Below are 12,760 nucleotides of genomic sequence, written 5' to 3' on the forward strand. Positions count from 1 at the left end.
TCATTAACGAATGTTCCAGCATACTGCAGTGAACTGATAAACTGCACTAAATACTAAAGTATACTTCAGTTACTAACTAAACTGTGGTGTGTTGCAGTATAATATATTCTATAGGAAGCTACAGAATCGGGTCACTTGTTTGTATTAGTGATGTTGTGTTACCATAGCAACTGTAGAATCACCACAACAGATCAGTCACTGTAGTTGTTGTGTTACCATAGCAACTGTAGAATCACCACAACAGATCAATTACTGTAGGTGTTGTTACCATATCAACTGTAGAATCACCACAACAATCAATTACTATAGGTGTTGTGTTACCATAGCAACTGTAGAATCACCACAACAGATCAATTACTGTAGTTGTTGTGTTACCATAGCAACTGTACAATCACCACAACAGATCAATTACTGTAGTTGTTGTGTTACCATAGCAACTGTAGAATCACCACAACAATCAATTACTGTAGTTGTTGTGTTACCATAGCAACTGTAGAATCACCACAACAGATCAATTACTGTAGTTGTTGTGTTACCATAGCAACTGTACAATCACCACAACAGATCAATTACTGTAGTTGTTGTGTTACCATAGCAACTGTAGAATAGCCACAACAGATCAATTACTGTAGTTGTTGTGTTACCATAGCAACTGTAGAATCACCACAGCAGATTGATTACTGTAGGTGTTGTGTTACCATAGCAACTGTAGAATCACCACAACAGATCAATCACTGTAGGTGTTGTGTTACCATAGCAACTGTAGAATCACCACAACAGATCAGTTACTGTAGATGTTGTGTTACCATAGCAACTGTAGAATCACCACAGCAGATTAAGTACTTTACTATAGTATGGTTAAAAATGACTACAGTATTTGTCATGTGGTGATAAACATCAGATTTATTTGTGTGTTTGAGTTGAACATAGCATGTGATGTTATAAATTGATATGACAACATTAATTTCCTCAGTTAATATAACAAATGAATTTTAGTATGTGTTTGTTTATCGGGTAGGCTATCAAATATTTATTAGCTATTTTTTACATTGTAAACCAATAGTAAACCTGTTCTTCATGGTAAAACAGATCAGATTACCATGTTCTTCGTCTTGTTATAGAAAGGGATGAGCGCGTATGGTTTTTAATGATGACCTCACTTTTAAAAACGAGTATGCAAAATAAGAATAGTAATAAAGTGAATGGTGTCGCTGGTGGAGGTGTTGACGTGTAGTCTAGTGGACAGAGTGAAGTTCACCTGCTGTTATTTGACCTTATATGTTCTGCTGTTCAGGTTAATGTAATGATTGAAGCTGTTCATCATCACTGCTGCTGTAAACAAGACAAAATCAGCTTTACTACCAAAACCCAGAGGAGTTGCTTCCATTCAGGAGCACGACTGACAGATGCGCAGTCTCTCAGATCAGTTCAAACATGCTTCACCACCATGACAGATGTTACCAATGTACTGCCAAAGCATTTATCATGTTTACATTACATACAGAACATAGGAAAACAAAGTGCACAGTAGTGAAACAACAGTAATAAATAATGATAATAATACAAAATATATCAACGTTTTAGGACACATTTATAATAATTCAGTGTGTGTGTGTGTGTGTGTACACTGGTTTGTATAACATCATGGGGATGATCTCGATATTAAAAAATTGAGTTGTTTTATGAGGACATGGATCATGTCCCTGTATACACTTAAAACCAGTTAATCGGGTGGTTTCATGTGTGTGTCTTCATCTGCTCACTCTCTCTACTGCTAAAATGCTTTCTTGTCAGTGGCGATAGCCTAGTGGTTCAGTCCGCTGACATATATCTCCATGGTGCTCACAGTGACCCGAGTTTGATTCCCGGCTTGAGGTCCTATGACGATCGTTCGTCTTTCTCTGCTTCCAATGCTTTCCTGTCTGTTCTTGACCATCATATCCCCTACAAAATAATTATTTCAAAAATAAAACCTTTTCTTACTTAGATTTAGTCTTGTTTCCAGACCAATAATAATTTTCAGAATTAATCAGTCATATTTAAGTGTGTTTTTCCTTAAAACCAATGGAGTAGGATGAATAATCTTGTTTTTCCTTTCTCCTCCCCCATTGGCAGATTATTAGCTTGATTTAAGGAGAAACTCACTTTATTTTGACTCATTATTTGTAAACAATCAATATTTTCTATAAAATATGTATTCATTTAAGACTTTGTAGATATCTGCACTGGAAACAAGATGAAAACTCATGCATTTTTTGCAGTCTCTCTCTCACACACACATACATGCGCACACACACACACACACTCTCTCTCTCTCTCTCCTCCTCCTCTTCTCCTGGTCCTCCGCTTGTCTGCACCGCTGCATTATTTCTGTCCCCGGACTGTACAATGAACACCGGAGCTCTCCTGATCTTCTTCTCCTCATTTTCTCCTCTGTGTTTTCTCCTGTCGGGTGAGTACAGACAGCTGACCCTGCTCTGAATCTACTTGTTGCAGTTTAATCAAGTGTTTTAATTCTTCTAGAAGGAGCAGCAATAAGAGTCAAAGTACCAGAAGAGAGAAATATATTGATTTCCTGATGATCTGCCACTGGAAATGAACGTTCTCGAGTTGAAACCTTACATTAAATTTGCCTTTTAACATCCAAAACAAACACTTCAGCCTTTGTGAAATGTGCATTCACGCATTTATACACTATTGTAATGCATTATAACTTTTCATGATTAATTGCAAGAATTTCTTTTTATTATTTTGTAATATTTAAATAATCCCTTGTTAAATAAATCTTAAATTGGTTGTGACAGTGTGACAGTGATATGTATAATTTACAGTACACTGAATCATTATTACTGTGAAATAATGCAAAATATCTAATAGTGATTGAGAAGATTTGATGCTGTTACTAATTGTTGTTTAAGTGATTGTAAATGATTATTTTCTAAAGGTATGACAATGAATAGATAACCATTTGGAGGAATTTTAAATGTGCTTACATGTATTAACAGCAAATAAAGGATCGTTACTGTATTAATAATATTCCCCGAATCCGTTCAGCTCAATGCAGTCGCGAGCAGCTTTTGTTAATGGGATTATTATAGTTATGCAGCTGATTCATTTCATAATTGCGAGTACAATTCAGCCAATTTCCAATCATTTTCCTTTAACTATACTGATATAAAAGAAATGTATAATGACAGTACACTGAATCCATTAGGCTTTACAGTGAAATAATGCACAATACTTCACTATGATAGAGAACATCTGGTTCTGTTACTAACTAGTGTTGAACTTGTTAAACAGTAACAGGGTTGAGGATAATAAATGGGTCTAGTTTTATAAGTGACCTGATAAACTAAATTGGCCTGAAGTTGTGTGTTTCTGTTTCAGGGGTTTGCTGCTCTGAGGCCGAGCACCGGCTCTTCTCTGTCATTTTCTCCAGCTATAACCAGTACATCCGACCAGTGGAGAATGTGTCTGATCCAGTGGTCGTCCAGTTCGAGGTCTCCATGTCACAGCTGGTCAAAGTGGTGAGTGATCTGACCATCTCTGAGGGAGATTTCTGTCCGCCGTACACTCAGACGGAGACTTTTGCTGCTTGTTTAAACCCTTTATTCAAAATGAGTTGGAACAACACAGTTCATATGGGTTTTTTTTTGGGACAACTTAAATGTTTTATGTTGAATCCAGTTCATTTATTTAGCTTAAAGGCTTAACTGGGTTAATTAGGCAAGTTTTTGGACAACAGTGGTTTGTTCTGTAGAAAATAATAAATATTTGTTAATAATATTGACCACATACATTTTTATTTATTTGTTTCTATTCCAGCCAAACTAAAAGAAATCTGACTTTCTCCTAGTTAAACTTGTAACTAAAACACTTCTCTTAGCTGCAGATGACACTGTTTATATTGGCTATTTCAACAAATCCAAATAGATTTTTCTGAGCGTTTAATAAAAAGCGAGTGTGTTTGGATGGACAGTGCTGCGAGTTTACAACTCATTTATAATTTATGTTGTCTTTGCCAAGATGACAGAAGAGCTGGGTTAATTAGGCAAGTTATTGAACAACAGTGGCTTATCCTGTAGACAATAGAAAAACATAATTTCACAAGGAGGTGAATAATATTGATCACAGAGGATTTAAAAAAATTCCAGTCAAACTAAAAGAAACAAGATGACACTTAATATTGACTATTTCAACAAATCCAAAGTGTTATATAGATTTTTCAGAGTGTTTAACAAAAACTGAGTGTGATTTGATGAAAAATAATGTGAGTTTTAATACCTAATTTAATAACATGTCTTTGTCCTGATTACAGGCAAGTTAAGTGGTTTCATCTGCAGAAAAATATATATGTTTCAAGGGGGCTAATATTTTTGACCACAGCAGTTTTTACATTATTTTGAATTGATTTTTTTTATTTCAGCCAATCTAAAAAAATAAATAAATCTGAAGTGTTTAATAGATTTGAATAAGAGCGAGTGTGTTTTTGCGCGAGTCCTTCAGGCGACGGGACTCAGGTGCGTCTCCGTCTGACGCCTGGAGAATGATTGCACATGACAGCATGTTTCTTCTTTACGCTCTGAAATATTCATTTAGAGGCCGTCTGTATCCCCCACGGCTGATCTGTCTGAGACTCGCTCTGCTTTTTATTTCCACAGGACGAGGTGAACCAGATTATGGAGACCAATCTTTGGCTGAGACACGTAAGCTCATGCATTATTCACACTCGTCCAAAGGTCACTTATTCATTTAGCTAATCGAACACCGCTTTATTCACAATCACTGCGCTGTGTTGATCATGACTGGAGCAGCATGCTGGAGATCTCCAATGTGGAAACACTGGAGCTCGTGAAGAGTTGGCTGACACTTTACTTAAAGGTTGTTCATAAGACCTCATCATGTGATGGAGAGTTTGTGCATGCTTATGACAATAGTCAAGTGTCACTCCCTCAGTTAGGACATTTTAAATGCAAAGATGACATTGTTTATGACAGCTTGTTTTTGTCTTCGTTGACTTTACCAAGATAACAAAACATGTCATAAATCTGTCATAAACAATTATAAATATAAATGTGTCATAATTTTTAAAACAGCAACATTTTTTTTTACCAACTACAGTGGTATACTCGCTGAATTTGTCATTAAAATGACGTTAAAAATTAACGACGCTCCAAAAAACATTCATGACGGTTATAATGCCTCATGGCAATCATGTTTATGACAGATCTATGACAAGTACTGTTGTCTTGGTAATGTGATGGTCTCTGAATGGACCGCACAATCTGAACCAAACTAACCAATCGAGAACGAAGAAAAGGAATGACGTTGCAAGTGGCGAATGGATTTAGTTTCATTTAGATTTAGAATCAGAAGTCGAATAGTTTGGAAGTTATGCTGTAATGCAGAGAATACCTGAAGTCATGGAGTCAACTGATGTAGTAGAACTCACAGTAAGACATTGACGTAGTGAACTAAACGTGGACTAGACCCCACAGCAAACAACCCTTTTGGGAAGCGCTGAATCTAGAAGTCATCCATATAGGATATCAGCAATGCTATCGTGATCTCAGCGCCACAAACAATCACTCAGCTCTGACCACGATGTCCACGTTGTTTACGGCAGCTCTCTCAGAAAAGCAAATATCATAATAAGCTCGTATCAATCGACAAACATACGTGAATTTACTTAGCTCTCGTGACTCGCTCTGCTGAGTTGTTCAAGACATGCACACTTCAACTTTGCCCTCACTTCTGATTTTGCTTCCACTTTTACTGAAACCCAAATCAATTCACCACTTGCAACGTCATTCCCTTTCTTCGTTTACGATTGGTAAGTTTGGTTCAGATTGTGTGGTCCCTTCAGAGACTGTCACGGTAATGTGAAGTTGTCAAGGCAAACACAAAAACAGGATGTGATGTATTTGTTTACGCCAGGTTGTCATTACACACAGGTCATAACTGAGTGAATGACACTTAATAACAGTTGTTATAAGCATGCATACAGTCTCATTTACATTCATGTGTCATGATTATAAAGATGTCATGACAGTTTTGTGAACATACAAATAAAATATTATTTTAAAAAATCTGTTCTGCACAAAATATTTAGTGATATGAGACCTTTTCGAAACTGTTATGAATGTTTTAATGAATTATTCAATTAAATGATTTACATTTATTCATGTTGCTTATTTAAAACAGCTTACAAATGAGGATAAAAGAAGCACTTCAAGAGCAGCAGTATATAAATGCTGTGATAAATCTAAGTTTAATTCCTTAATGTATTTATTTATAACGTTTCTATCCTCTATTAAGTGTTTAAATATGCATGTTTTAAATGCATGATTACAGCAAAACTGTTGCTAATGGTTATGTACAGTGCACAGGATCAGGGGAAAATGAGTCTAAATGTCTAATACTTTTAATTGAAGGAGTATTGGAAACGGTCCACTTGCTCAAGACAGCTGGAGTTTGCCATGAACTAAGAAAGTGCATCTCATAATTCGCTATGAAGTGATTATGAGATGAGGATTTTACAATCGTGTCCAAGAAAAAATGAGTACGGTAAAGAGGGTTCAATTAAATTAAGCACTTCAATTAATCAAGCAGCTCATTAACATTTAAACGGCGAATCAATAACCAGATTTAATCAGGTTAATCAAATTCAGTAAATATTTCATCAGAGTGGCGAGTCGTAAATGTGTTGAGATACCTGACCTGGACAATTGAAATTAATAAATGATTCTGCTTGTATTGACAGTCAGATTGGGCCTTGAATTATATTTGCATCAGTAGAAGATTAAAAGCGTCAGGCAGAGTTTTCTCTTCTGTTGGTTTATCATGTGTCAGAGCTGATGAGATTATGCTTTTCAGTCTCGATTTTCAGTCAGACGATAACTCTTCATCAGTATCCACTGCTTTATGTCTTGTGTGTTGTTTAAAACATATTTTATTGTGTCGAAGTTATTTACATCCATCACTTTTGACATCTTTAAATCTGAATCCACTCTAGAGAATCCATTATCAAAAGGATAAAAACACTATAAAACAAGGACGGCGCTTCATCTCCCACCCTGTGTTTTGTTCTCTTTTTGATGTTTTTATAATGTTTAAAAATTAACAAACATGACTGAATCTTTATTAATGTAAACTAAAGATTAACTTTCATCAGACAAAAATATCATCTTTAATGGACAACAGCCCATAATCAGACCATAATCTTTAAATGACAACAGCCAACTACACTAGACTACACAACTCAATAAAGAAAAGTGTTTGCTGACAGCTAGTCAGTATTAAATAGAGCACATGGATGCACAAGTTGGGATAAATGGGTCAAATTCATCCTGGATTATTTGAATTTTTTACAGATTTGGAATGACTATAAGCTCCGATGGGATCCCAAGGATTTTGGAGGTGTTGAGTTCATCCGTGTGCCGTCCAACAAGATTTGGAAGCCAGACATTGTGTTGTATAACAAGTAAGTGCGGCCAAAGTTCCTTTAAGGCAAGTTCTTTCACTCAGTAGCCATCTTTGAAAGACCTCTTGTCTGATGTAGATCTGTAGAATGTCTGATGTTGTGATCCACCGTTTGACATTATCACATGACCAGCATCAGTTGCGTCGCTTCACTCACATTCAAGATTTCTTTTTACGGTGCATCATGGGATAGTGTATCGTCTATTGGATGATACTTCAAAATCTTGTCAGTAGTAGATCATCCGAGTACACACTATACGCTCTCAGAAATAAAGGTACGGGAGCTGTCACTGGGGCAGTACCTTTTCAAAAGGTACATATTTGTACCTGAAGGGTCCATAGTGATACCTCAAGGGAACTTTTTAGGTACATTTGGGTACTGATATGCACCTTTTAAGTACCATTGTGGACTCTTTGGGTACAAATATGTATCTTTTGAAAAAGGTACTGCCCCAGTGACCGCTCCTGTACCTTTATTTCTGAGAGTGTACAGTAGGTCAAGTACCATATAGTAGATGTGATTTCGGACGCAGCCGTGATTTTATTCTTCATGTATGAGCAGGGACAGACATTGGAATATTATCATGATCTCTACACTTCCATTGGTTTTTAGTTATGCTGCAAAGTGATATTTTAAATTATATTATTTTTGGGTGTTTCTGTATAGTCATGATCCTGTGTGTAGACCAAGTAGTTTTCTGTCATTTATATTTCCAAGTCATTTCTCCTATTGACAACTGAATCAGGATTTCTAATGAGCACAATAAGGTCAATATTGACTGACTGCTGCATTCTTTATATGAGTGAAATGTCTTGAGTGTTCTGTAGTCTTCAATGGGATGCTCCTCTTTCCGTATCGCTGCTGTCAGTCCTTCACGAGCTGTGTTTATTTGCGCATCACAGTGCGGTGGGAGATTTCCAGGTGGACGATAAAACCAAAGCCCTTCTGCGCTTCAATGGAGACGTGACCTGGATCCCACCGGCCATCTTCAAGAGCTCCTGCAAGATCGACGTCACCTACTTCCCCTTCGACTACCAGAACTGCACCATGAAGTTTGGCTCGTGGACCTACGACAAGGCCAAGATCGACCTGGTGCTCATCGGCTCCACCATCAACCTGAAGGACTTCTGGGAGAGCGGAGAATGGACGATCATCGACGCTCCAGGATATAAACACGACATTAAATACAACTGCTGTGAGGAGATCTACACGGACATCACGTATTCACTGTACATCCGCCGATTACCGCTCTTCTACACCATCAACATGATCATCCCCTGTCTTCTCATCTCCTTCCTGACCGTTCTCGTATTCTACCTGCCCTCCGACTGCGGAGAGAAAGTCACTTTATGCATTTCCGTCCTCCTGTCGCTCACTGTATTTCTTCTGGTCATCACAGAAACCATCCCATCTACGTCTCTAGTCATTCCGCTAATAGGAGAGTATCTGCTTTTCACCATGATATTCGTCACGCTCTCTATTGTGATTACGGTGTTTGTGTTAAATGTGCATTATCGTACGCCTAAGACTCATACTATGCCCTGTTGGGTTCGTCGAGTGTTTCTGAGTCTGCTTCCTCGGGTTATGTTCATGACCCGGCCTGAGAAAGACCAGGAGGTTCCTGCCAAACAGTGCAGTGTTCATCCTCCGGTTTCCAGCAAACAGACAAGTGTGTGTCGCGGGCCGCAGCTCCTCCTGTGTCCGACTGAACTCAACGAGGCGTCCAGGACGGCGTTTCTGTGTCGAGAGCACCACTGCTGGAAGAAACACATCTCCAACATGACCAGCGAGGGCGCAGAGGACGGAGGCAGCCCGTGCTCCAGCTCTGAGTCTCTGGACGGATTTCTGTGCATGTCTGCTGTTTCACCGCAGGTCCGAGAGGCTATCGAGAGCGTCAAGTACATCGCTGAAAACATGAGGCTACAAAACGAGGCTAAAGAGGTAAGAAGACTGAAATGTGTTCTGCTGTACTGGTGTTATAGTGTGCTCTTATTCAGGTCTACATTAAAATTCCTTGACTTTCATATCACATTCGTTGACGTTCACTAGCTGTTTTTCATCCACATATTTTCATGTGCAATTTCAACACTTAAACATAAAAAATGCTTGATTGAAAAGCCAATATGCGCATACATTTAAAAGTGCACATAACCGAGTTGAATAAGCTTGTTATCTGATAAAGACACGGCTAAAGAGGTAAGAAGAAATTAATTCTGAATGTACTGCAGTAAACCCTTTGGCTTCTATAATAATGCACATAGTTCGTTACTTAATAATTTTAAGGATATTTTTGAAGTCAAGTCAACTTAACACTTTTTATTTAGGGTTTACATTGAAATTCTTTGACTTTCACTAGCAATTCCTCCACACATCTATTTTTATGTGCATTTACAACACTTAACAAATGCTTTATGAAAATGCCAATATGCGCATACAATTTAAAAGTGCACACAAAACAATGAATGCACATAACTGAGCTGCATAAACGTTTAATCTGATAAAGGCAAGGATATAGAGGTAAGCAGACTGAAATTGGTTCTGAATGTTCTGGTGTGGTATTATTCAGGGTTTCCATTCTATGCCACATGCACGTGCACTGCTTTTCTACTTGTTTCTAGTCCAAATATCTAATATTTCTCAAATCAGTCAGCATTTTCTAGACAAGCACAGAATATAGTCTTGTTTTCAGAAATAATGAGTCAAAAATGAAGAGAAGTTACCTTTAAAACAAGCAGAATAATCTGCCAATGGGGGAAGCAGAATAATATTTTCTCCTTTTGATGATATTATTTTAAATACACTTATGCCAGATTATTTTGCTTGTTTTAAGGGAAAAACATTCAATTTTGGCACATTATTTCTAAAAACAACACCACAATTTTTGTTTGACTAAAAAATGCTTAATGATTTTAAAAAATTGTAGACATTTGCACTAGAAACAAGACCAAAAGAAATACACAGATTTTTGCACGTGTCAAACTCCCTGCTTTCATTAGCGGTTTTTCCATCCAGCTATTTCTGTGCACATTTTGAACACTTACTTTAATAAAACTATTTCATATATGATTTTCTAAATAATTCTATGTATAATCAAGCAAACTAAACCAAGTGCTCATCTTGAAATATTCCATTTATCATGTTTACCTTATAAAAAATAAGCATAGCAAAAACAAACCTTAAGCACAAGCTGAAAGCAGACTTTTGTAAAATCCTGCATTTGCTTGATATAAACGTGTTAATCTGATGACAGAAACCAAGTAGCTGGCATTACAGCAAAGATTGATCATTCATAAGTGTCAGAAATGAACGTATGAAATGTGATGTAGGATGTTTAATGAAAGTGTTGCTCTGCTTGTCTTTAAAGGTCCAGGATGACTGGAAGTATGTGGCGATGGTGATAGACAGGATCTTTCTGTGGGTGTTTGTGCTGGTGTGTATTCTGGGTACAGCGGGACTCTTCCTGCAGCCGCTCCTGCTGGGCGAAGACATGTGACGCAGAGCGAAAAATCACATCATTTCACTACTCAGCATCTGCTTTAGAGCATATTGTGTAAAAGACATCGCTTTACTGGTTGGTCAAATCTCTAGGAGCTCAAGTGGTGCAGGTAAAATGAGGATCATCATCGACTTTCAAGACGATTTCCACTTATTCTCATCCTTTGTCAATTTATGTTTCCATCAAATGATGCAACCCAGTTATTTTGTACAACTTGTGTAAATATGTTCTGAAATCATGGCAGTTGCTGTCTGATATGCCTGCAGATTTGCTGAAACATAAATGAATCTGTTCAGTTTATGGAGGAATTGCTCAGTAGCGGTTGCGAGTCCATTTACTGTATGTCCTTGTATTAAAAAGAGTGTGTAAATATTCTTTAGATGCTCTGCTTGTGTTACAGGATTAAAACTGCATGAGAGTACACTGCAGAAAATGTTTTTATTTAGAGTTTTTGTCTTTTTTCTACTCCAAATATCTACAAATTCTTAAATTAAGACGCATAATAAAAAATTTAGTCTTGTTTTCAGAAATAATGAGTCAAAATGAAGCAAGGTTTTTTCCTTAAAACAAGCAAAATAATCAGCAAATAAACAACATATTTTTAATTGAAATGCATCTTGACTTAAAAATTCCTAGATATTTGTACTAGAAACAACTCAAAAGAGAAGCACTGTTTGCGGCGTAAGAAAGTTAATGATGGTAATTTTCATGATGTAGTGTCCCTTTAAATCCACAAATAACTCTCCAGGGGTGTTCATGCTGTTATATATGCTCACTTTGTAATATTAAGCAAATATTTGTATTTAATTTCTGTTAAAATAGACAATTTTGCAAAGTCCAAAAGTCATCTCTCTGTGCACATTTACAATTGATAACTTTTAGGTAAAAGCGCCACCTAGTGGAAACATTGAGCAAGTACGACAAGCCCATTACAGATGATGTCAGTAAATAATTCAATTATGAGCGTCTAAAATGATCGTTGGTGTGATCCTGCAATGGGTGACTGTTCACTAAAAATGCTTTCCTTACTTAGAGTTTGTCTCTTGTTTTTAGTCTAAATATCTAAAAACTCTTAAATCAAGAAGCATTTTCTAGACAAGTAAAACATTGTCTTGTTTTCTGTCAAAATAACGTGAGTTTCTCCTAAAATAATCTGGCAATGGGGGAAGTGAAACAATCTTGTTTTCTCTTTGAAATAAGAATATTCTGCTCACCCCATTGGCTGATTAATTAGTTGTTTTAAATATAAATATAGATATTAAAGGCTCAATTAAGTTTGACTTATATCTTCTGAAAATAAGACAATATATTTTGCTTGTTTAGAATATACTTTTTAGAAATTATTAGATATCTGAATTAGAAACAAGACAAGATTTAATTCAGAAAGGCATATTTGTTTTGCAAATGCGTATATGTAATATATATGTAATAATGTCAAATTATTTACATTATTAAATATATAAAATAAAAATTTACATGTTATATATTTTTTTGCATAATGAAACCCTTGAAACACATGTTCAACCTTACAATAAACTCTGCAAATAAACCCTGGTGAGAATTATGAATATCATCTGATCTGCTGTCAAAGGTTTCAGGCTGGAAATGATTTGTGTATTTTGCATTAGTTCACACAGTCTTCACACATTTCTGCCCTCGGCTGAGCTCACATCTATCACTGCAGGAACATTTTTATAACACGCTGTAATTTACTGTTGTGCACCTGAACTTAACGTATGTTACATAACAATAAAAACTATGTCTAATGTGAAGATAACTTA

General features: G+C 36.6%; 2 protein-coding genes across 4 annotated transcripts in view; one reads left to right on the forward strand and one right to left on the reverse strand.

Moving 5' to 3' along the window:
• The window catches only part of ube2q1 (ubiquitin-conjugating enzyme E2Q family member 1), a 75,656-nt gene that overhangs the window by 34,722 nt on the left and 28,174 nt on the right, over positions 1 to 12,760 (reverse strand). The window lies entirely within an intron of this gene.
• chrna3 (cholinergic receptor, nicotinic, alpha 3) lies at positions 832 to 12,756 on the forward strand. 2 transcript variants are annotated; one of them, XM_073929757.1, is made up of 8 exons: positions 832 to 909; positions 1,295 to 1,426; positions 2,217 to 2,452; positions 3,388 to 3,527; positions 4,662 to 4,706; positions 7,374 to 7,483; positions 8,386 to 9,424; positions 10,848 to 12,756. In XM_073929757.1, the coding sequence occupies exons 2-8, from the start codon at positions 1,407 to 1,409 to the stop codon at positions 10,974 to 10,976; spliced, it is 1,719 nt and encodes a 572-aa protein (XP_073785858.1). In that variant the 5' UTR covers positions 832 to 909; positions 1,295 to 1,406; the 3' UTR covers positions 10,977 to 12,756. The 2 variants fall into 2 exon arrangements, with proteins under 2 accessions (XP_073785858.1, XP_001921314.2); XM_001921279.7 differs by lacking the exons at positions 832 to 909; positions 1,295 to 1,426 and having other exon boundaries at positions 1,474 to 2,452.

This window comes from Danio rerio, chromosome 18 (assembly GCF_049306965.1).
Source record: "Danio rerio strain Tuebingen ecotype United States chromosome 18, GRCz12tu, whole genome shotgun sequence".
Taxonomy (NCBI): Eukaryota; Metazoa; Chordata; class Actinopteri; order Cypriniformes; family Danionidae; genus Danio; species Danio rerio.

What these genes read in the sequence shown, in the direction of transcription:
- chrna3 (XM_073929757.1), top strand. Translation starts at nt 1,407, where the DNA reads ATGCGCAGTCTCTCAGATCA. An exon ending in TGTCACAGCTGGTCAAAGTG is followed by an intron (nt 3,528 to 4,661) that starts GTGAGTGATCTG and finishes TTATTTCCACAG; the next exon opens with GACGAGGTGAACCAGATTAT. An exon ending in CCAATCTTTGGCTGAGACAC is followed by an intron (nt 4,707 to 7,373) that starts GTAAGCTCATGC and finishes AATTTTTTACAG; the next exon opens with ATTTGGAATGACTATAAGCT.